General features: G+C 38.6%; 1 protein-coding gene across 7 annotated transcripts in view; it reads left to right on the top strand.

Annotated features, from left to right (window-relative positions):
• Positions 1 to 25,697, top strand: part of THSD4 (thrombospondin type 1 domain containing 4) — a 279,213-nt gene that overhangs the window by 218,998 nt on the left and 34,518 nt on the right. For all 7 annotated transcript variants that reach the window (XM_069026195.1, XM_069026199.1, XM_069026194.1 and 4 more), the window contains one exon: positions 3,320 to 3,524. In XM_069026195.1, the coding sequence (XP_068882296.1) occupies positions 3,320 to 3,524 (205 nt within the window). The remainder of the gene's footprint in view (positions 1 to 3,319; positions 3,525 to 25,697) is intronic.

Genomic DNA, 25,697 nt, shown 5'->3' with positions numbered 1-25,697 from the left:
CACAGAGAGCAATCAAGGGAATTACGTTTATCTAATTGTAGGAGTTAAATCTCTAAGATCATATATGAAAGTCAAAGGTTTTAACAGTGGCCAGAGACAGGTAGTATTATTATGCTCAGCTTCTTCACGCATTGGGGAGAGAGCCATCCAGCCAATCTCTAGGCAGACTCTTAGACTTTGGAGGGAAAAACCAGAAAAACTAGTGTCCTTCCTAGTGGAGAGGAGAGAGATTTTTCAAAGGCAAGAAACAAAAGTTGGGGTGAAAATATCAGAAACTGACTGACTGGGAAAGGACTCTTAAGTCCACTAATGCAAACTGCCATTCCAAAAGATGAGAAGCCAGAGCTTTCAGATGCCAAAGCAATATGTGCTTCCTTGTTCCTAATCTGCTGTACCTCCTGCCTGGAGGCAAAGGATTACATGAGCAGCATGTCTGTGAGTTGCCTGCTTACCTGATTGTCAGCTTTCCCAGTCTGAATTTCTCCAGTGTGGCTTAACCAATACTGAGGGAGACTCTGAAGGCCTCGTTAAAGTCAAGGCACAGAACATCCCTTCCTCTCCATTCATGTGCTGAACTTGTCATTGAAAATAGCTTGTTGGCACAGCTTGACCATCCATGATGGTTGATTCCAGTATTGTTTTTTGGGTTTTTTTTGTCCTTCCTATGTTTGGAAATAACTCCCATGAGGATTGGCTCTGCAGTCTTTCTGAGGGCTGTTAGGGTGACCACCCTGCAACTGAGCCTCAGGTTATCCTTGCCCTTAATGAAGATAGATGTGGCAGTTGCATTTCAGGCATCACCCCCAATCACCATGGTCCCAAAGATTTGTGTACATAAAATTTTCTCAGGTCCTTCCTGACTTGATCTTTCTCATTTCCACAGACGCAGTGGGAGTGATTTAATTTTACACAAAAATTCAAGTGAATGGGGAAAAAAAACCCCCATACTTCTGTTTGACACACTTAAATCCAAAAGTCTTTTAAATTTGTTAGTAAATTTTGCATTGTGAAGACTGTGGAGTTGATATAATTCGGCCCTGTGAAATCCATAAAGAGGCTGACTTCTGTGACTTGGCAAAATTCCAGTTGATGTCAACTTTGAAGTCAATGAGGGTTTCTTTAGAGGAGAGACATCAGGATTTGGATTAAAATATTTATTATGATTGACAAATGAAGTCCACCTGGTCACCAGACAAGGAGAGCATATGATGCAAGAAGAAACTGTTTGAGATTTCTTTTTCATTTCAGTTTAGTAGAACAATTTTATTTCATTCTAAAGCAAAAAAAAATCCTTGGATTAACTGATAAATTTTAAAGAATGTATTACTAGTAACAAAGTTGCAGTAGTTGTTACTCGTGGTAAAGGCTAATTTGGAAAGAAGTGCAATATAAACTTTGTGTTTAGGGGTAAGAAATTAAATTTTTTATTGTTTTGCAAAGACCTACATTTTGATTTCACAAGGATTGTAAGTGCCACCTTGTGGACATCATTATTCTTATTATGTATCTCATTATGGGACACAGTGGTGAAGTAGGATAATAAAATTTAGTTTTAAAATCTGTAACAGAAATTAGTTATGTTTTCTTTGAGGACTGGGAGATTTTGATTGGTTTTCTGGTATTGCTATTGATGTGCTGAAGTTGGAGAACACACTACTACTGGCTTCAATGACTGTAAATAAAGCCAAACTTTAGTTGTCTTACTGTGAAGTCCTACTACTTTATGATTTTTGTAGTTTCTTGCTGGAATTCCTTTGTTGATCACTCTCAGATCTTTCTCCTGAGTAAGCTATCAATGGAATACCGTAGGAGTGAAGCTCCAGATGTCTGGTATTCCGAGAAGCTCACTATGTTGTAACCCCCAGTGTCCTTGTGTAAAAGTGGCTGGATAAAATGGTTCATGCAATGTCATGAAGTAGCCCATGTAATTTTTGGGGGGTCTGTGGGTTGCAGGGGTTTCTTTCTTGTACGTCCTGGTGCTTGGTAGATCAGCTGTGCCGTGTTTTTAAAGGGTTTAGGGGAATGTCTTGTCTCCAGTGCGTAAGTACAATGATGCCTGTTAACAGCAAGCCCTGAGTTGGGCATTTCTATGCTTTTCACAAATAAAACCAAATTTTATTCTGAGGAATCCAGAGTTCCAAATTATATGCAGCTGATTTTCTGCTCGTTAATAACTTAAAGGTATTGTCATGAGATTCAAGGTATGTTAAATATCTGCTGCTTATCTTAAAGCTGTCTCCTAAGGATCTGAAGCTTCCTCACTAGCCAAATCAAATTCAAGCCTGTACTCCAGAAGGAAATCGAGCGTGGTTTGTCTGTATGCTGTTTAGCTGCCAGCCAGTCACAAATTCCTACTTATCTCCAGGCTATACTTAGGCCATAACCAGTATCAAAATTCCAGGACATCAAATCTCTTCCTTGGCTTGCTGCTGAAATGTTTTCTATGTTGTTACGAAACAGAAGCTGATTTATCTCACATAAGTTGTTCTTTAAACTGTTAGAAGAAATGGACAGCAGTGTTGTTTTTGCAAAAACACAGTTATATCCCTGGTCATCCAGGATTCCATTTGCATCTCAGCTTAGGGAAGCTGTTTAAGGATTGTACAAATCAAGATCAGGTTGGTTGTGGCTTGGAGCAACCTGGTCTAGTGGAAAGTGTCCCTGCCCATGGCAGAGGGGCTGGAACTGGAGCATCTTCAAGGTACCCTTCCAACCCAATGATTCTAGGAAATTATTTCGTTTTAAACTATCCTGTCCAGGTGTGTGTTTCTGAGTGGGTTGAAGATTTTCTACTCGATGAACAGGTGGATTTCTTCTATAAATGTCTAGATGCAGTATAAAGATTTCTCAGACACCTCTTTTGGTGAGAATAGGCTGAGTACTCAGTTTTAGAGGAAATTAGGACAGGACTATAGATTAAGTAGTTCTGCTCTTGTAGAAAGCCTGTTTTGAATCATCACAAAATCATAGCTGTCCACCTCTTTTCTGAGCAGCAGCTGTGTGAACTATGTGGTTCAGAGGTTCTTTTCTTTCAGCTGAGGAGTGTGCAATCAGCACAATCAATGTATTACTGCTCGTGGTGTGTTCTTGGGTTTTGGCTGGCAGGATGTAAAAACCTGTTGGCTAACTCAAAAACGCTGAGTCTGCGAATGCTTTGGTTTTTGTTGCCTTTTTCCATACAGAAGACATTGCTGAAACGCTAATTCACAAAATCCTTTCAGGATTGATTATTCTGTGAAAGTGATACTATTCTCAGTTGTTATGTCCAAAGGCTGCAGTTGTAAGATCTTGGAAAAAGAAATCTTACTTTATTTTGCAGAGCATTGGCTGTGACGACTATCTGGGTTCTGACAAGGTGATTGACAAGTGTGGAATATGTGGAGGGGACAACACTGCTTGCAAGGTTGTGTCTGGAGTTTTCAAACACACGCTAACAAATCTTGGCTACCACAAGATAGTGGAAATTCCTGAAGGAGCTACTAAAATCAACATTACTGAGATGTCAAAGAGCAACAACTATTTGGGTAAGTTGCATCTCAGTGAATGAAGAATGCTTTGTGTGCTAGTGCAACTGGGTGGAGGTTATGCCAGGAATGGTCTTTTGAGCAGTGTGAAATCAATGTCAAGAAGAAGAGAGGAAAGAGAAAAAATCATTAAACAGGTGTTTTGATGAGAGCCAACTGGCTGGTTATAATTCTAGATTGATTTTGCATGATGAACACTGTAGACCTGTTACAATCTATTTCCCTGTCTGACTTGGCTTTAGTGTCTCCTATCAGTTGGTTCTGCTGTGATGTTTCCCTTTCCCACATCATTAACCTCCTCTGATCAGTCAAAAATCCAGCCAAGCGGATGCTTGTTAATATAAAAGACTGCTTGAGGAGAAAAGAACATCTTCTGATTGCCAAAAAGTTTCAGTTCTTTTAAAGTGAAAGTATATAAAAATTTTATTAAGATAATTTGATATTGAAGATGTATTCACGGAACCCAAGGTCATTTTTACTGTTGTTTATTCTGAAGCAGGTCCTTAATTCAAAACCATGGAGGATCTTGGAATATTTATAGTAACACAACATCTTAAGGTATACTTCTAGCTATGTATAGTGGGTTGCAAATTAGGGAATATGTGTAATTTATACCAGATCTACGTCAGTCTTGAGTGCATTTCTGAACTGTGGCATTCCCCTCTGTAACCTATCGTGTTCCCAGGTTACAAAGCCCTTAGTTTGTCTACATTTTGTGCATGTTTTGTAGGCAATTCTTAAGAGTGGACTGGAGAGAGAAGAGTTAGTTATGATTTACAAAACCTGCCTCTCACCTTTCTCTTCACCTGTTAGACCATCCTTAGATTGGAGCTACCTGAGGCCATCCTTGCTGGCTTGGTGTGGTTATTGCTAGAGCTGTGTAGCTGTACTGGAAGTTCCAAACCACAGTCCTCTTGTTGGACAGCTGCTTTATCTCCCTTCTGGTGGGTAACACATCTCAGCTGCTGCTCAGGTACAGGAAAGGCAGGTGCTCATTGTGCAATTGCTTCTACCCTCTTTCTACTTTCTTCCCCTTAATTCCTGCTGGAGCTGCAATGAGTTCTACAGAAACATTGCCTGTAGATGGGAGGTTTTATGGGCAACAGTCTGAACTGGGAAAGTGAGTTCCATAATTTTACCAAAAAGTTACCTCAAAATTGAGCAAATAAAATAAGCTACCCATAGTCCGAGAAAGCCAAATGTTCTGGACCTCTTGTCTGGGTGGTCTTAGTTCTAATTTGTCCTGGTTTCACCTAAATGAGGTTTTTGATACATTATATACCAATATTCACCAGCATTCATTTTTTCATGAGAACTGTTTGTATAGCATCTGTCAACACAAACTTAATTGATGATGAACTAAACCAATAATTCTGTCTAAAGAATTTCCATGGATACTTGTACATTTGGTAGAAAATGGGTGAGAATGTAGTTTACTTGGCAGTATAGTGAAAGTAGTCACATTACTAATATATAAAATCATGGAGTTGAATGCAATTTTTCTGTCAGATTTACGTGCCAGCACCTGAAAACAGCTGGCAGAAAAATTCCCTTAAGTATATTAAAATGTACTGAGCCACTTGAACATTTTTGTGATGGGCAGGACAGAAAGGGAGTAACATTTTTGATTAAAAATAACCAGGCTGTTGGCATGTATGGGAAAGTGACAGAGTTTTTCTTTCCCAAGCTACTCCTTAACTCCTTATCCCCTGAGCTCTTGGTTTATGCTATCATCTTTTCTTTCTTTCTTTCTTTTTTGTTTTTATCCATTTCATATGTTTTACTTTTAACTGCTGGTTTGGATTTAGTCTGCTAAATGTGCCAGCTCCCTCCCATGTTAGGAATTCTTGAGGATGTAATTCCAGCCTAGAAGGACTCCAAGCCACTCCGCTCACATTGTTAAACAATAAACTTGGTTTATTGAGGCAGGTGAGTTACACCAGGACAGAAAAGAACATGTTCAAGCAGATCAGAAAGCTGAAACTGAGACAAAGGTTTATCAAACAGCTTACTGGACAAGTGAAATGGTAAATGTGAGGATGGTGTTTTGGCATATTGGTGGTCACAGATTTCTCACTGATAAAATAGAATTTAGAATTTAGACGCTTTTATAGTGCACATAACACTGGTGGAGCTGGGAAGCTTGAAAACCCAGATCTGCCATTTACTGTAATGTTATATTAATATTAATATGTTAATGGTAATATTAATATATTAATGGTAATAAGCAGAAGTCTCAAACTTTAAAAATAATAATAAAAAACCCTAAAATTATCCTTATGCTGCAGCAGCAATGAGAAAAATAACCCAGCAGCCATTCCTTTAAGGATATAGTTGAGTGCTTTGCAAAACTGAATTTTCAATACCCTGTTCTGTCATAATCCAATTGTAGCAATCAGAGCTGCTTGCAAGCAACATTCTTTTTTTTTCAAGGACTGTAAGTTGATTGCTTTTGGTTTTCCTTTCACTTTGTACATTTTACAGTTTCTTCAATGCAAAATCGGAAGTCAGCTCAAGGTCACTACGGTTTTTTTTGGGGGGGAGATGACAGCAAACGTTCCTAGGAATCAGTTATCTTGCTTTTCTCTGTTTAGGAGATTGTCTTGAGTTCCACGTGGTTTCATTAAGCAGTTTTCATCAAGCTCCACACTTTCATGAAAAGTATTAAGCAAGTGAGCAATCAGGAAGGTTTTCAGAAGGAGGTATTCCTTTAAAATCAGAAGGTGCTGGTAAAAGCAGGCAAGAATACGAGTTTCAAACTCAGCTAAAAGTCGTCCAAACATTTGAAAGCTTCTCCGTAATGCTTTTGTGAACTGTTTTGTTGTAGTCTATTGCTCATTTTTGTAAAGTCTGTAACCCTCATAAAAAGCACAGTTCTAATGTTTCTGCTGAATATGATTCAGCTTGCTGAGGTTTGCTCATTTTGAGGACTGCAGTTTTGGTTTTTGCACACAAGCTGGGGTGATTTCAGAATTAAATTTTTTAATTCTTGCCATTCAAAAACAATAAACTTCTGTTAAAAAGAGAAAGCATGACAGTGGTATATAAAACTTTAAAGTGTTTCTGGAATCTTACCTGGGTAGTCAGAATATGCAGATTAAAGATGGGCTGTTTGGTTGTTCAGCTGGTTGCTCATGGGACTTCATAATTAACTTTTCACAAAATCCCAGTTTGGAATGAATTGAATTTCATACAGCACAAATGTAGTATTTTCTTCTCCCCCACCCAAGGGTTCCAATTCCTTTTAGGCTTTTCAGTAGGAAGAGTGTCTATGTGATGAAAGAAAATATTTTAGCAGTCAAATTGAGAATGGGCTGCAACATTAACTAGTGTTTCTCAGTGAGCCAAAACGGACTAACTCTAATAGAGCCAAAAGGTGTATCTGAAATTCCCCAGGAAACATCTCATGCTGGTTTTCTAGTGTGTGTTTGTTGGGAAAGAAAGCAGTTCAGTTTTGGAGTGGTATATAATAGCTATTCATAACTATTAATGATGTATTCATCAGTCTGTATATTTACTCTAGTATTTTTTTACAGTTAAGAGCAAAAGCTATGTATTACCAACTCTGTAAAGTGTAGAGAAGGCTAGAGGCTGTACAGCCCTGAGCTGTGTCAGAATGACTTCTCAAAGTAGTTTTCAGCAGTATTTTCTTACTGGCTCACGTGTAACAGAACCTTTTGGTAACAGAACTGCTGACCTTGGACAGACCTTCCCATTGGCAAAGCCCTTCTGTCACATGCTAGTCTTGTACAGCAAAGAGACAAAGACATACTTTTTATCCCACTGGTAATCATCAGCTGGACAGTTCTCATACACTGACATGGGAAACTTGCCACTGAATTAAGTAGGACCATGATACCTTCAGTGGGACCAGTATGTTACAGCACTTGTGCTGCAAAACATGTGGGCTGGAGTATGAATACTTCTGCATCTTTGGGCTTGGGATTTGAGATAACGGCAAAATTTAAAGCCAAATAACACAAATCTGAAGTGATTATTTGGAAGGTGCTTTTTTTGCATGTTGTGTCTCGAGAGCCTAATTGAAAGAAGCTGGTTGCTACCCATATCCATAGCCTCAACAGCAATGCAGTCTGTTGGGAACGAGGTGTCAGTAGTTCAAATCAAAATTTAGCTTAATACAGGATTGAAAGATACAGTGCTTGAAAATGTGTTAGTTTCGAAATACACTGTATAATGAACTTTAATTGAGATAATCTGCTAGTGTTTGTAACTCAAGGAACAGTTTGTTTCTGGGGCAGTTGTCCAAGTGTGGAGTCATGTGGGTTTGGGATTCAGTCCAGGAAAAGGTACCAGACACACTGCCTGCCGTCACTGACTTTAGGGGATTCTGAGGTGTCCTATCTAAGGGAAGTTAGATACTTCCAAGTTTGGACAAGTCTCCTAACATTTTGTTTCTTACCTGTATGCTATTTGCTCCAAAGATGTTTGTTTCATAGTGAATTTATTTCACTGCTAATTGTAAAGCTCATTACAGTTCCTTCAGGGAATTATTATGTATTTCAGTTTTGTTTTTCATGGAGTTAAGTAATTCCAGCCACTAAATGAGATAGAGACATCTTTGGATTGAATCCATTTTCCCTGCTTTCTGTAAAATGATACTCTGCTATTTCTAGCATCTTCTATTAGCACATGCCAGTATACACAACTTATGATTAAAATAAAAGTTGCAGATTAATATTTTTTAAACAAAAGTCCAAGGGATGTTAGTAACACTCTTGTGAATATTGGTGTGCCTGAACATGAATATAGTTTTAAGGAATTTGTCGTATGAAAACAACAGGGCCTGATACTAATGGTGCTGTGGAAGGGTGCTCAGAAAACCATTTCTATTCTGTATTCCCTGCAGCAAATAACATTCAAACAGTACATCTCATGATGAAAGATTGTTAGCAGCTCTTGAACTTAAAATAACATTTTGAAATCACTTTAGAGATTCAAATTTACAGCAAATAAAGGCGTTAGATTAGAACACTGGCAGGGAATTTCGAAGACAAACATTGCTAGAGGCACTGCTGTGATCATGTGAAGAGCTTTATAACATATATATATACTCATTGACTTCCTTCAAGTGGGGCTTATTAGATCAACGAATATACTTCAAAATATACTTTCTTAAATTGCTGTTAATGATTTTTTTAATTTTTCCACAAGATTAAAGGTTTCTGTGCAAAAAAAGCTGCAATTAATGCTATATAGTAATATGGAGGAGAGGATGCACATTGGAATTTTCAGGACTTGGAATGAACTTTATACAAGGGATCTGCTTATAATAAACTTCTCTTCCAGTCCCTCAGTGTGCCTTGGGCTCAGTGGCTCTCCCACTGCACAAGAATTGTCAGAACTCCATTGATAGTTCTTACATTTCTGTTCAAAACCAAAATCTGCAATTTCTCATTTGAGTTTATGGAATGCTGTAACCCAAAGTTATGCTATTATATATGTTTATTGTGATGGACTTGTGAGACCCCCCCAAGGACTTGAACATTGTATTAATCATTGAGTGCATCCCTATATGTGTCAGTGCATTAGAGTTGGAAGGTCTCTCTTGCATATGCGGCTTCCTGAATGCATTACTTAAAAAAAAAAGTAATTACAATATCTGGACAAGAGTAACTATTTTTTTTACCTTTTGTTGTTTGTACTCTTGACTGTTCTCTGCTGGAGTTAAACAACAAAGATATTTCCTAGTACAGCCAACAATATGCTCCAAACTGTGGAGAAAAGATTTAAGGAATCACTTCTTAAATAAACTGAAATTAGACACAGCAAGTTCAAACCATAAGGAAACTTCAGAGTAAATTATTAGTGTTTGAAGAGGCAATTACAATCAATGTGTAAACTCAAGCAGAACATTTTGAATAATGTTCCTAAGAAATGCTTTTTATGATTAGGTATCCTAGTGAAACTGTTGTGTCCCTGTTTCCTGAATGCTGGAGAGTCAGGAAATACTACACAGGAATAACTTGGGGCGGTTTTGGAAAATGTTTGCACATCAAGCATTCCTATGAAAGCACAGAACTGGCAATATAAATTGATAACTCCTGGTTATTGGCTCCTGCCTTATCACTTTGTCTTCACTCAATCTTGTCCTTCAGTGCTTCAGATTCTAAATTTGGTCAAATATTTTCTGACTCTACCCATTGGCCATTAATAGACACTTAAAAAATTTTGGGGCACCTCAAAAGTTTCAATTCAATGTCAGTTTTGGAAGAGACCTGATGAGCAGAGAAGATTCTGACTTTTTCCACTTAATTCAGTTTAGTTAGTTAGCATTGCTAGTTATAGATATATTGATTCTCTGAATTAATAATGATTTTAATTAATTGCTCTCTGGGTGGCCATGCTTTAATTGAAATCAACACAGGTCTCCTAAGAGACTTGTCTTTCTCACCAGGGATTTAAAACAGCCCCGATACTGAAGTGTCTGATGCTGACCTATCCAGGAAAGTGCTTTTCCATGACTGTTGTTTTACACACAGAAGCCCAGGATCTGATCAGACAAACATGCATGTTTTAGCAACTACCCAGTTCAGTGCCTGTGACCTAGTATTATGCTAATTGCTGACAGATTCCCTTCAGGATTTATGTTTAGACTGGGTATGCTGGCCTGACAAATTGAGTAGGTTGCATTTCCTTGAGCTGAAAAGTGTGGTATTGTGGTTAGTTGGTTATAGCTAAATGTGTTTAAATGGTGGATTTTGATCATTTCATGGTCTTCCTCTGAAAACTGCAGTTTTAGTATGTGTGGGGCCTACAGCTTGCTCTGCCATTAAGTGGTGTTAATTACCTTTACCATAGCCAGTCTGGCTTCCACATCTGTTTGAGGGGTTCAAGGCAATGGTGGAGAGGTAGAGGGGTCTCTGTTTTATGCCTGGAGATGACAGGATTCTTAGAAGCATATTCTGGCAAGAAGTTCTGGATCAGTCTGTGTTTGGATCTTGCTCTTCATGGTTGTATTCCTGTGTCTGCAGATAATGTATGTATGGATAAGCTACCAGGGAGAATTACGACTAACACGAGTTTGCTTCTCATGCAAAAGGGTTAAAAACTAATAGGAGACAGTATATCAAAGCAAATAAAGTTGTGTAATACTCCCTTTCTAGCATTTCTCACCTGTATTTCATTATTGGGTTGCCCAGTTCTCCCTGTACACACACTTACACTTCAATATCCTTTCAATTATTGTCCCTAAAATAGTTTCAAAATAATTCGTTGCAGGGAGTGTTTCTTTCACTGAATAAATGTCCATCTTACTGTAGCCAACATATATTACTTGGCTGGGATGATCACTTACTAAAACCCTTGAAGCTGTTAAGACTTTGGATGAAATTCAACCCTGGTGTTAATGAATTCAACTCCACTGAATTCAAGTTGCACAAGCATCTTACCTGGTGTAATGACCTCTAGTCTGAACAGAATATATCCAGGACATTATTCTTTGCTGACCATATATTTTTTCAATACTGGTGTTGCTTAAATAGTTAAAATTGAGAGTTTCTGGCAGGGTTATCTTATTACAGTAAATTCCAAGGTGACCTTTTCCCTTCTGGCTTCATTAAATAGCCAGCTGGTATCTAATACTCTGCATAGTGGTTTTTAGGGTTCCAGGCACATTTTGAAAACATACAAAAGAAATAATGGATCTCTCTCAAAAGCTAGTTTATTCCTTTTTACAGATTAAGTGGCAGATCTTAAAAAAAATACAAAAAGACAGACTTTGGTACTCATGTGTGTGATGGGAAATACTCTTTCCTCTGGCCTCAAGTTAAACCTGGGTTAACTTGTGTGTCACAGTTTTCCACCACTTACTTACAAAACAGTTCCTGCAAGTCACTACCCACCAGTGTTTTCACTTAGGAGCTTCAAAATGAGTTTCTCCTTGTTTGCTGAGGGCAGGAGGTCCGAGGGATAGCCCTGAGTTGGGGTGCTGAGCAAGAGGTGCCTTGCTTGGGAGGCTCATCACTTTCCATCTAGCCTGAATCTCTGGGAGAATTCTTCATGTTGCTAGTTTTCCAGGTAAACATCTTCTTGGCCTTTATCCTCTGCATCTTGAAGAAGAATATGAATGTTTCTTTCCAGCTGCCTATGCTGGCTGTGCTTTTTGGCTCATACCTGCTCATTGGTGGCAGTGGTCATGACCAGTTTTGAAACCCATAGAAATCACGTTTTCATTTCCTGTGTTTCCTAGTTGTGTCATCATATGACAGAGGTGGTGTTACATTTTTTTACCCTTTGTCTGTAAGCACTGTTCTTACAAAAACAGCACTTGCTACAACAGAGCAGCAGCTGAAGCCTGCTGTTGCTTTGATGATCTGCCCTGCAAATACATCATCTGAACAGCAGCCAGCAGCAATGGGTCCCACTGAGGTGCTTGTTTCGTAAGTTCTGTATTAAAGGAATGGGTTTTTTTCCTTCTCGTGAAATAGGGAAAGGTTGCTTTGAAAGGGAGACGGATAAAGAGAAATATGCAAAATAGTGAGAGGAAACTCAGAAAGGCTGGTTGTTCAGTTTGACTTGTAAAGCACCCAGCAGTCTGGTTGCTTACATAACTTTGCAAACCCCCTTGGCATGGAAGCCTCTGGAGAATTGGCTCTGCAAGATTTTCAGTATTTCCTGCTTCTTGTCAGACCCCAAAATCTTTAATTTCAGCCTTTCTCACAGTGTTTTGATTAGATTTCTGTTTCCAGTTATGGACAGAACCAAGGAACTTGAATGCAAAAATTTCAAAGAAGATGCATTAAAACATGAAAGAGATGGGCTGTTTGAGCCTTTTTTATTAATCTGAACCTAGTTAATGGGAACTTCTTAGATCTTGAAGCTTTAGATTATTTTTGTCTTCTAGCTGATGACCAAACCACCAAGCAGTTTCCATGAAAACACTCATTTGAAGGGCACACAGTGTTTGGAATATCAGCACATTGTCTGTTCAAGGCTTCTTAGAAAACCTAAGCTCTCTGAAGAGTGGGTGCTAATGGAGCACCTTTTGGAGTATGTATTTCATGGCACTGACCACTATCCTGTAACATGAATTCTCCTCTCACTAATGCAGCTGACTCTCAGCTTTCATTCCATTCTTCCTTTGTCTCTAAGAAGGCCTATAAGGGGCTGTGTTGGAAATGTCATGTATTCTTTGGAAGTCATTAGCTTTGAGAGTTGATTAAAATCCTTCCTATGTAATCTATTGCTCAGCTGTGTTTTACCTGGAGTAAACACTACCTTATAAAGTTGTTATCAAGGTGTAGTCATTGGCCTGATACAATACTATTCTCCTTTTCTTACAAATTTTAATTCAAAATTAATTTTATTCTCTGACTTAGCTGTGCATAAAGAATGACCAGAGTCCGTCCAAATTCATAAAGTATCCATAGGCAAATTCCCAAATCTCATGAAGACACAATTCTTTCCTTTCGTGCCAAGAGGAGAAGTTGTTACTAATTTAAATAGTTGTTCAAATGCTACACTACAAAACTTAAGAAAAAATGGTTGACAACCTGGTTTCAATTGTCATAGATATTTCTGTGCAGCATTCTTTGATTCTCTAATCTTGTTTTATTCTGAGCAAAATTCTCTTTTGGATAGCAAAAAACCTTTCTTTGTTCCTTAAGCATCCCTTGATCTAGTCAGATAGAATGTGCTCTTACATCTTTGATTCTGTAAAAGAAACTTTTTTTTCCCGTTCCTTATTTCCCTTTGAACTGCTCAGTTTCAACATTTTTGGGTTTTACCCTTTTCAAAATCTCTTTTAGTAAAATAATCACCCAGTAGAAATTCTACATGATTAGTGGCTTCATGGTTGGATCCAATAAAGAGATTTCATCTGCAGAGAATATTTTTATATTGCAGCATTAAATTCCAGAAGAAATCCAAGTCTTTTCTAATACACAATATATATGGGGATTTAAAACTTGATTTATAGACTGTATGATTAAGTTAGTCAGGGGAGATTAAACTTTATCCTTTATTTCTTAACTTGCCCAGTGTCTTTGTTTTCTATTGAATATTACTTCAAACACTTTGTGTCAGAAGAGTTTGGGTGCTTAGAAGCACTACAGACCCAGTCTCCCTTTCATATTTGTACCCATGGCAGCAGTAGTTGCCCCCCAGTCATAACTCCAATTTTTAATACCAAACGACTGTAATTCTGAAAATGTTGGGAGTGTGCTTGAGAGATGTGGGTCAGGTGAATGTCTGCTATGAGATTATGGGCTGGTTTTTAATGAGCTGACTGGCAAAGGTTGCCAGCTTGCACAGCTAATCTAGCATGGCTTAGGAACCCCAAGACAGAGTATCTGAGTATCTGTTGACCACTGATAACCATGAAGTGCTAGGGAAAGGTTTTCATGGCATAACAGTCCAGCTGCAGCTGCTGTGCATTGGGGTTAATCCTTAGTCCATTTCCTTCACTCCATTCCCCCACATCAGCTCTTCTCTGGAAGAGAACACAGGCCCTGAGGCAGCTTTCTGTCACTTGGTGTGATTGCTGTGGCATGAGGGTTCCTCCACACCTGTAAAACCTTCTGCAGGTCCAGAGCAAGGAACACCTGAATGTAACTTCAAATAAGGATTCTCTGGAGGAGTTCCACTGAAATCATGGGAGGTGAGCCTCAGGGAGAAGCAAGAGCAGAACTGTTCTTTGGGTGGAAGGACTCTAACCAAGCATGGGAACATTTAAATGATAAGCCATACCCAAGCTTTGGAAAACTTGGAAAAGAGATACATTTTTAGTGGTGAAATGAGGCCTTGTCATTACAATTACTTGTAAGGACCTAAGGCAACAACACCTTAGTGTATAATGTGTCTGCAGATGTTCAGTCAGACTGCAGAATAAAGATTCCTTCAGTAAGTGGAATTGAAAGTTTACTGTTGAATTTCTGTCATAACACTTCGTCGTTTTCTTCTAGGCTCATATTGCAGAGGGGGATTGAATTTTCCTCAAGTGTCTGGCACAGCTAGAAGAGGTTGTTCTATATTCAGAATGATAGTTCCTCAGATATTTTGATTGTTCTTACAAAATACTTTTTCTTTCCTTCCCTAGGCCTAATTAACATAGGGGAAGGCCAAGTCATGGAAATTTGTTTGGTTTGAGCTTAAATTTATGAACACGCATTACCTTTCTTCAGTTGTCTTCTGCCTATGAAACAAAAAACCAAAACTGAGAAGCATGATGCAGTTCTTAAATCTGTGTCAAGAGGCTGTAACTTTTCAGCTTCAAAATCTTCTGTTGCATTTTTAGCAAAGTGGACTTTTGAAGAAAAGTCTCCCATGTGTCAGTTGAAACAAAAGCACGTCGTCATAAGAACTTGTGGTTTCATCTGACTTTATCTATTGATACAGTGAGAAATCAATTTTTCCTCTAACCCTTGCCTCACTAAATAGCACATCATAGTTCATCCCTGAAGCTTTTGAGTCTCTAGTTCAGAAGAGTTGCTCGTGGATTGTTTTGATATAGAGTCCTAATGAGCACCAGACCTAGTTTATTGTTCTGCCAGCAGTTAGCTCTATTAGAGGGAGAGCTATTTTGCATTGAAACTTCAAAGTTTGTGAGTTACTTTAAGCAAGGGTTCACTGCTTTGTGAACGAAACAGAGGATTCCTTCCACATGCCTATTAGTGTGAGCTCAGTTCTGAGCAGTTGTGCAGATTTTGGAGAACTACAAAGGAAAACTACAGAATTTGATTCTGGTCTGTTTGTTTGTGAAGAAGTGTCACATGTTTGTAATTTAGTATGTTGCCATGAATGTTACAGATAGTTTATTTATAAAGATAAACATGGGAAATTCCATTAATGTGTTCAGGTCAACATTGAATTACCTTATCCTGGTGGTGGCCCTTGGGAGTGTTCCATTATGGCAAAAATCTGTGCTGTGTCTTTAGCATCTCCACTGCATACATTATTGAAGCAAAGATGAAATCAAATGGAATCATTTTGTTCCTACCTTGGAATATATCTAAAGGTTGAGGAGGAAGAGACAGGGAGTGTGGAGTGGGATGTAAGCATTTATTTCAGTATCATCCCTAATGCAGATGTAGCAATAGAAATTGGACACTTTCCTGGAGGTGAATTGATGAAGGCTTTTTTCAGTCTTTTAGTTTCATCACTTGTTTTAAGCAGAAAACAGTGGTAATTTGATCTATGAGGTCTATGAGGTCTAACCCAAATCAGGCACGTTGGAATGCAGCTAAGCTTCAAAATTAGGTACATGCATCTCCACTGGCCTTAACTCTGCAGGTGCTGGGGAGTACTCTGTAAAGAAGCTTAGAGACCCTCAACTCTGCTTAGTATTAAAGCATTAATAAGCTGTCTGTCAGATTGTAAGGTGTCAAAATATGAGCCTCAGAGTGCTGCATGTTAGAACACAGGAATATTGTGACAGACAACATAGACTTGATTACACAGTGATGTTATAAAATTCTTAGTATTTCCTTAGTGTATTTTGTGTATGCTTCTGAGATGCAGATTTTCCTGATAAACTTGGTGTCATTAGTAATGGTCTAATGCTGTTTTCTTTTCACTTGGTTGAATTGTGTCATTTTAATGTACTATGTTTGAATTTTCATTTTGTCTTAGAGGTAAAAAGAATTAACACCGAACTGTAAGTTTATATGAGCGGATTATGGCATCTGCTCATATGTAAGTCACCTGTTGCTGTGGTCTTATCATTGGTACAGCATTGTTTATGTAGAGTCAAATTCCTGTTTGGTTTAGTTTTTATCAAGAACTGGTATCCGTTCTGCATTACCACCTACCTGGGCTTTTTCTTCTCTCCTCCATTATAAAGCAACCATCCTGTTACTTTTTTCCCTTGAAAACCAGAAAAAAGCCTTTAATTTCTGACTTGCAGTTCTTACCTCTTGTTCTTCTCTCCTAAGGCAGTTCAGTGCCACCACTTGCAAGGGTGAAACTTCTCTCACTAATTGTGCAGAATAATGCAGTAGTGGAATTCACTAGCTCTGCATAGGTGCTGACTCTGGCAACTTAAAGCCTTGAAAACACACTCTATAGGTAAGGTTTTCAAGCAAATGTTTAATGTCAATAGTAATGTGTGTAATTGGTCTGAGTTACTGAAGTCCAGATTCTCTTTTGGTATGTAGTATATCAGGTAAATTATAGTAATCTTTTACAAAGCATTGGGTTTCAAATCAAAGATGAAAGTGAGGTGCTACCAAAGGTGCTGCTTATTTGCATCCCCAGCAGAAATGACGGAATGGAATTAAATGTTTATTTAGAACCTCTTGGCTGTCATGATGATCCAGCTTTCACAGAGTCCATATCCATGGACTAGAAATGATCTTCTGAGGGAATGCAATAACAGGCCAGAGCTTTCATCTCCTGCATGGTTTAGCATTCATAGTGCCTATGAGCAGAAGCAGACCTGCCCACGTTTCTTGGTCTTTGAAAAGCTCCCAGACTTCAGTAGATCATTAAGATATTCCAGAAGTGTTTCAAGCCACTGCCTCTTAAAAGTAATCATAAATAGCAGTATAGGTGTCTAGGGCTTAAAATTCATTCAGCATGGTAAGTAGTTCCAGAGGGAAAGTGGGAACAATGACTAGAACTTCTTGCTGTGCAACGCTGCCCTCCGTTACCTTCTCTTGGTGGTGTTTTCTGCTGAAATCCACCAGTGTATGGGTTTGTATTTCATGCCTCCATCCAGAATTTGGCTTTTGAAACAAAAGCTCCTTGGTTCTTTAAGAAAATCATCACAAAAAGTGCTTCTTATCTTCAAAGTGTTTTTCTGACGTTAATTAATTGGATCCTCATGATGCTTCTCAGGAGAAGGAGCAGCCTGGAAATGCCCATCAAGCACTCCTACTGCAATGAACTGTACTAAACACTTCTGCAGCCTAGCTGGATAAAATGGGGTTTTTATTCAACTGCCCAAATAACTTTAAAAGTGCTTGAAAAGGAGGACAGAAAAATTAAAACTGCATTTGAACTTCCAGCAGACTTTTATGCCTTCGTGCTTGTGGACGTAAAAAAGCTGCTGTTCAAACAAGCAGGGGCAGATCCTGTGCAGCTCTCAAATTACAATGGTGCCATTGATTTCCTTGGGCCTGGGCTGCCACAGGCCAGCTGAAGGGCCTGGCTCCTTGCTTGGGAAGTAAAGCAGTGTGTAGTAACACCTGATGTGAATAAAGAGCTTTAAAACCTAGTCATCATAATGGGAGTAATACCTAAAATGAAGATGCACTTGGAAACAGATGGAATGGATTTTGTGTGAGAGTCAAGAGAAAGACACATTAAATGAATGGAAAAGAAAAGCAAAACAAAATAAAGTCATTGGTATTTGTGGATATAATCTAGTATGGAAATGGAAAATACTTTATCTCTCCACTGGATTACTGGAAATTCCTTTCTCTCTCAAATGACCATTATCCTAAACTGTACCTCAGAGTAAGTAAAGGGAACCAATTTGTATTTTGGTATTTAGGGTGGGGTTTGTTTCTGTCTTCACTGAAGTTAATCAGGAAAATGCTTTTAACCACTGAAGTTCCTGTGTGGATTTTTGATAAGATTATAAAGGAAAAAATATGCATATGGATTGCTGATTACTTGCATTGGTCATAATAATCTCTGATAAAGACTTTTTTTGCTTCTGTTAATTTGTTCAAACTTACCTTGTGCATTTTTTTAAATGCAGGTGACTCAACAGGTTTATTGAGTGACTGCATCTCCAATTCAATTGCTTTATATTATATAATAACTCCCCAAGGTCTGCAAACCTTGGCAGTTACTCCCAGCCCTGCTGTGCTGTACACAAACCAGTTGCATTCCACATGTCTAAACTCCAGAGGATCCCAAGGACTCTCTGAAGTTTATACAGTTGACTCTCTTTGGCTTTTTTTCTCTCCAAAAAGCTGTTCTTGGTCCTTTGGTCAGCAGTGAGACCATTTCAGTGTTCCATTAGTCAGGAATAAGAGGTGAACTGGAGGATGCAGCGTGTGCTTCCAGTATAACAGTTGTAACTAAGCAAAGGCCATGCACAGTTGTTCAGCAGATATTACAATGCAGCACAGCAGTTTCTCCCAAGCCATGGCCTTTCCCACAGGATCCCAGGATGTGCAGATAAACAGCTGAGCCAGCAGAGGAGGGACAGCCTGCTCTGTTCATGTGTTAGGCTTTGGGAGGGGCTCTCTGGTGTCCTGTCACTGGAATACAATGTGCATAGAAACATCAGTGCTTTGATTTATGACTTGGCAGTGGCCTGTGAGTGTAATCACTTGAAATTATGGCAGTCACTATGGTCTAGTCCACAAAAACCTGGATTAAAAAAAGGATTTCTCTCTATTTACCCTCTCCCTGATAAAACTCCTAATTTTACTTTGAGTTGTATTTAAATAGGTCATGTAAAATTGAAGACTTTGTACACTGGTAAGAATCTGTGCTATCATTCAGTAGCATTGAGTATTTCCTAGACACCTGTAACCTGTTACATCGCAGTAATTGTTTCGTGTGTGTTTATAGCAGGAAACCACTTTTACTTACTTTGGGAGGGTAGATATTTAAAAGGCTCCTCACTCATAGACTGCATTCATAAAAAGACTTGCTTATTTATCTCAAACATGGAAAAAATGTTCTCAGCTGAGTATGAAGCTACGTGTGCTCAATGTACTTTTAAAAAATATTAAATTCACTATTAATGTAAACAGTGTGAAAAATTCTGTCTTAAATGCAGAAAAAACAGATTATGTATTACATGAATTTTGGTTTAAACAAAAAGGCTGTAGCTAATCACTTTTTATGGTTCTGAAAAAGTGGTACTGGAGATAGTCTATTAAAGGGAGAAGATAGAGTTTATCAAACTTTAATAAGACTTAATCAAAGACAGGAAGACAAGGATTTTTCTTTTCTAAGGTGGAATTATAAAGGAAATACTAGAGACTTGCTTCTGCAATTTTGAAAATGTAATGTTCAGAATGATAAATTAATATCAGTCATGTTTCATGGTTTAAGAGCATGGATATAACAATCCCTGTTCAGTGTATTGATGAGGACACCTGTGGGACTGATGCAGAAGGTCTAGAAAATCAAACTTAAGAGTTAATAGCAACTGTGTGCAGAGCAGTTTGCAAGTGATCTGCTTGCATACTGGAGGGGGAAAGAAAATAAGTTACTTCTTGCTAGAAGACGAAAGCAACTTTCTTTTTATTAATATGTTCTTTCCTACGTATGCTTGGAAAAACTTAAATTCAGTTCCTGATGGCAAAATAATTTTGTAGTTTGTACTAGTTATACTTAACTCATTTTATTCAGTTGTCTGTTTGGAATCTGGACTGCACTGTTTCATCTATGCTGCAGACAAAATACTGCCATTAATTAGCCAGACTTATCTGATGATCTGAGGTTAGACTCACAACTTGCATATCCATAATTTTTTCTTGTGTTTCTGTGAATAGTTCGATCAGAGAATTTTTTTTCCATTAGCTTAGTAGGTAGCTTGGAAATAAAGAACAGTGATAGAATGCTCTCTGCATTTGGAATGATTCTGTGCTACTTTTTGTGAAATATTTCAATCATATTCTTTGTTGGTTTTGGAGCCATAAAAGTCATCAATAAAATGTGATGATTTCTGTCATGTCTATAGATTTCTGGGCTTACCTCCAGGTATCAGTTGTATGTTTCCCGTGCTTTGTCAAATAAATATCAAATCAGGTTCATCCTGGAACATCTTTTTAATGTTTCAGTGTGTGGACTGACATAAAAAATAACACGTGTGATACTGCCCCAAGTCTTTATAGCCACAAGATAATGCCTGAGAAAGTGATACCAGTGCTGTATTTCCAGCTTTCCTCTGACCACCCAGCTTATTGTGCCAGGAATTCCTCTTCTGGCAGAGTGTACTCAGGTAAATGGAGACAGTCTCTCACAAGTGTCTGTGTCATTTTTCTTCTCTAGGAGCCAAATACTCCAGAGGATCTATAATAAATTAATGTTGTTTTAAGTGAAGGACTAAGGTTTACATGCTGTTGTCAACTTTTATTGGAAGAGAGAATGAGTGAAGAATTGAATGATTTTTTCAGGGCTGAACATGGGCAGTCTCTCTGCTTTAGTTTGTGGCCCATGTGCTTACTGTAATGGACACTGAATTAATCAAAGCACCTGTATCCTTACCATAAAGGCCACCAAATTAATCAAAGCCAATCTTCTCCCACCCATAGTCTGGTCTCTGTTTGCTGTTCAGTCCCTGTGCCCTGATGTCCCCTGTGTGCTAGTCTGAGGTTTGCCTGCACTGCTGGGCCAGTGGCTGCCTGGCCCCACAGACACTGTGGGCTCCTGCTCCACCCTGCTCTAGGACAGGAAAACCACTTCAGATCTCTCCTCCGTGCCAGTGCTGGCAGTCACTCACACCTGACTGTACTTGGGACTTCAGCATCTGTGTCAGCCCTGCCTTGAAATCAGCCACGAGGTCTTAAAGCCCCCCAGAGAGTGGCAATATCAGACACTGGGCCAGAGCAATTCATGTCTGAGCTAAGGGACCCAACAGTGCTTTGCAGAGCACAGATCTGTGTGTTTTGAGTTACAGTGTTTAACTTTACCACACAGAGCATCCAAAATTCTTGAGAAATTCCACTTGAAATTCAAAACAGCTTAGGAGTATTCATGTAGCTCCAGTTTTTCATAGCAAGGAACAAAAGCTATTTAGCAAACAAAAGAAGCAGTTTCTACTTCAGCTTTTAATTCTTGTGAGATAGAGTGCTCTTTTCTGCAGAGATGTCACAATCTGCTGGTTTAGTTTAGCTGTCATACAGTTATTCCAATTCTTGGCAGTTGTCAGGAGTGCAAGGAGGTACAAAACACTTTTTGTTATGCCAGCTGGAGAAAAGAGTGGGGTATTTACACATGTGCATTTCACTAATCTGGCCCTTCTGACTGAAGTAGTGTCTAGATTAGAAGATAATTCAATTGCATTTATCTACCCCAAGGACTTTTGCCAAATGTGTGCTGAGTTTCTGTGCTGGGTTCACTAATGTGCAGCTGAACTGTGCCAGAAGGCTTAGCTATCATGTTCAGAGCCATTAGCAGCCAGTCCGATCAACTCCTGAAATATAAGAAGCAGATTCTAACTGAAATTATGTAACTAAGCCAAATACTGTCATCTGCAGATTCAGCTGGAGGTGCATAGCTAAAATATCACATGCTACATTGGAAATGTATGCCTGCTGGAGACTACTAGTCCTGAATGTTGTTTGTTATTTCTAAATCTGATTTACAGCTATTGCCAGTGGAGAGTACTTCCTGTTGTTATTGAGATAGGGTAGGAAATACATTGCTGAGAATTCAAGCCCTGCTTTTTCAGTGGGCTTAGACAAAAATTATAATTATGCCCTGTAAGAGCTGAAGTTCTGAGACTACCACTTAGAAACTGTAACCTCAGTTATCTCCTGCCTTCTTTACAGAAAGAAATTAAGGATGTATAAGTAAGAATGGGAAAAGGGGTTTCAAGTTTCTATATTAACCCCCCCCCCCCCCGCAATTATGACTTAGAGCCTACTGATTGATTTCTAGAGTCTTCTGAACCCCAGGAGTTCCATTTGAGGTGCTACATTTCCCAAAACAAAATAGTAGATATGCAATGGCCTATACCTTTAACATGGTGTCTGTACAGATACAAGACATGCATGATTCTTACTCCAGTTCTCGGGGGTGGGGTGCTGTCTTTTTCTTCACATTAAATTTCTCTCAGTCTACGTTTTGTGCCAGTCCTTCTGTCCTTCCTCTTCTGTATTTTTAGGGTAGTAGTGGTAAAATTACATACAAGTAAAGCAGAATATTTACATAGACTTCAGTGGAGTTGGGAATTTAGTCAATCACTGCTACCCCTTCAACTCAAGGGAAATTTTTGTGCAAGTTAAAAGAGAGAGAGGTTTTTATAGATTATTTTACTAGTACTTACTAAAGTGTATTTGAGGTATATAATTATAGAGAATGGCTATGTAAAAATAAATGGAAAGTTCGTAATTCTTATCATGTACTAGTATTGTGTGTATCAATTGTGTAATTCCTTTTATATTCAGTCATTTGCAGAATAATGGGATCTGCTCATTTTCAGTTTTTGCTGGAATGATTCATACCTTCAACAAGTGTTGCGCTGGCCTGCTGGTAGCTTGTCTTGTACATTCCCCCAGTATAGGGGGCTGTAATAGACTACTCACAAAACCCAGTTAACTGTTCAGGACTGATGTCACTTCTAAGAGGACTTCTTTACTCATTGCAGTCCGTACTTTGATACAAAGTAGGTATTGAAACACCCGTGGTGAAGAACTGGGTTGTTGCATATTTAATTGTGGTGGTTAGTGAGTTGCAGTGCCCACATTTGCGTATGTCATGAACAGCATGGAGCATTAATGCCTTCACACTTCCCTCACTTTCATAAAGCCTGTCATGCTAAAGAGGCCTAGGCAGGTTTATTTTTGTGCTGGAGACCTCATAAACAAAGCACTGGCCTAAGGATGAACTTCATCTCCGTTGTTTACTCTTATTCCTTTATTTGCTTTCCTGGTAAATGTTAGTATGGCCTCCAGTAAATGCTTTTAGAAATGAATTGTATGATCTGGGTAAGCATACTCTTTAGAGTGTTCCCTAATTCTCTGCTATTTAGAGCCATATCTCAACATTCGGAGTTATTGCCTTGGCATAACTTAGTCCCTATGGAAAGCATGGGAGTCATGTAACCGTTATTAATTTTGTACTTATGAATAATAATATTAAAAGTCATCCATCACTCAAGAACACCTGCTTGAAAAATGGGAAAAGGCATTTTATGAGAGCAATTTTAAAGAATGCAAACAGTAATAGGAAGAAAACTGAAAATGAAACCCAAGATGCAATTCATAAGGAGTGCTTATGCCTTGCAGTGGAAGAATTAACAAATTGCTGAAATGCTGCTTTAATGAACCTTGTTACTTGCATCATCAAACCTGCTTCATGAGCTCCTTGTTCCCAAAGCTCCAGGCTGTACACAGACATAGGTTTAGAGTCTTAGTGTAGCAGCTGGGTAATAGGATGCAAAACATTCACTGCCTGAGTAACACTGCTGTTTATAAGGGTTTTCCAAAGGTCCTTGTTAGTTTTTCAGTGTTGCATGCTGCTTCCCACTGGGATTGAGGGTGATGTGTTGGAGAGCAGCAGTGACATTGAAACACAGTAAATGCCATATGATCACATTTTGCAAATGTCAGGTCATATATCTGTGTGTGTATTCTGCAGTACCTTGTGTGCCAAAGTCTGAGGAGTTGCAGTGTGAGAATGCTCTAGTCAAAGAGGGGGTTTCCTGCATTTTGCTTCTCATCTCACCAAAAAGACAGAAGAGGAAGCCTAGACTAGCTAATGTGGTTTTGTTTCAGTTGGCTCTTACTAATACCTATCAGGTAAGACTACTGAAAAAACATGGGGAAATCCTGCATCCTCTCCTGACAGAAGCTCAAGATTTGGTAACATGATCTTTCTTTGGGGATTTTATTGAAGCCATTGAGACTTCAACCCTGCTGTAGTGTCTGGGCCTGAACAGAGAGGACAAATCTGGGCGTTTTTCTCAAAGCCTATAATATTTATTTGCAGCAGTAGTTAATTGTCTGTTCTGCATTGCTGCCCCAGCATTTTCCTTGAGTTGATGCATCAACAGGGCTTTTGGAGTCAAGCAGAAAAAAGGAACAGGCACATCTGAGAGAAGTGGAAGCTGCACCAGCAGGGGGAATTTGGAGAGTGATAGTTCAGTGAGTCCTCCAAAAGGAAAATTACTGTTTGCTGCAGTGCAGAAAAGGAGCATTTCTGTTTGCAGTGATTAACTGCAAAACCATTACCTTTAAGCAAGTAAATAGTATTTTCTTTTTGCAGGTAAAAAAAAAATCAGGAATCTTTTAAAATCGAGTGGGATTTGCTGCTCTCATAATCATTAGGAAATGCATCCAGAAGATGTCTGCTTTCTCAAAACTGAAACAACAGTAAATTAGACCCAAGGCAACAGAATAGGAATCTCTTGTACTTGCTTTTTTTTGACACTGTCATGGTGGGGGGATAAAACCTCCCAAAGTAGGACCTCAGGACAAACTTGGCAAAATTGGTTTAATGGCATTCACTCTTTCAAATTTATTCCCCTTTGAAGCAGGATTTCTTTTATATGATAGCTCCTTAAGGAGAATATCTAAATAACTTCTTGAGCAGGATTATGCTGTTGACATGAAGTTCTACTGTTAATATTTTAGATAAGAAAGAAAACTGTGCAAACCTTTCCTTGGAAATAATAGTATACTTGAATTATCATTTCCTTGTAATAGTGTTGGAAATCTGCTACTTTTATCTAGTGTCTACTATAAAAATATTTAAGCAATTGCTTGAATGCTAATGCTAGCAATAAATACTATATGTCATATTTAATTTGCAATGTTATGACAGCTACTCAGTTCATGGATAAATGCAATAGTACCTTTACAAAATAAGGATAAGCCCAAGCTATTCAAAGCTGTAAGCAAAGATGTTTGTTGGTTTTCTAAAAAGCAGATTTTATAGTTTCTACTAGGTGAAAAAATGAGTAAGATTAGTAAGAATAGGGGTCTATATTATGGGGTAACTGTATAGAAAGACAGACAACCAAAATCTCAGATGCTTTGCAGATCAATACATGAATAAGTCCCTAAAATTTGAATACTTGTGTAGGAAGTTCTGATTCCTAAGCTTTGAAAAAGAACTGGAGGTACCACAGGATCCAGTTTACTCCTGGTTTCAGTCAGGAAAAACACATGCTGAGACATTTAATGTTATGTTTGTTTCTGGTCCTTCCTGGATTGAGGAATAGTGGAGACATACACAGGGGGACTTTTGTCTTATAAAGTTTGTATTAGAAAATACTATTTTGCATTAGGATTATGTAAGATCATAGAGCATTTCTTAGTGGAGAGTCCCACCCTCTGGTCCATGTCCTTTCTGACACAGTTGAAGTGACCAGTAATGGCTTTGAACTTCCAAAATGATTGGAAGTTCATGAACCCTGGGCCTCAGCTATGCACAGTTAAAAGATGCCCCACTTTTGTTACAGATCTGTACCTTTACCCTGTCTTGGTTGCCAGTGAAGAAACTAAATCCAGTGCAAGAAGTAAAGGTGTCCAGCCTGCAGAGACACTGGATCCTAATTTAGGGCCAGTAAGTGATCTGCTG

This window comes from Aphelocoma coerulescens, chromosome 10 (genome assembly GCF_041296385.1).
Source record: "Aphelocoma coerulescens isolate FSJ_1873_10779 chromosome 10, UR_Acoe_1.0, whole genome shotgun sequence".
Lineage (NCBI taxonomy): Eukaryota > Metazoa > Chordata > Aves > Passeriformes > Corvidae > Aphelocoma > Aphelocoma coerulescens.
Note: the sequence above shows the minus strand (reverse complement) of the source record. Positions and strands in the feature narration are given on the sequence as shown.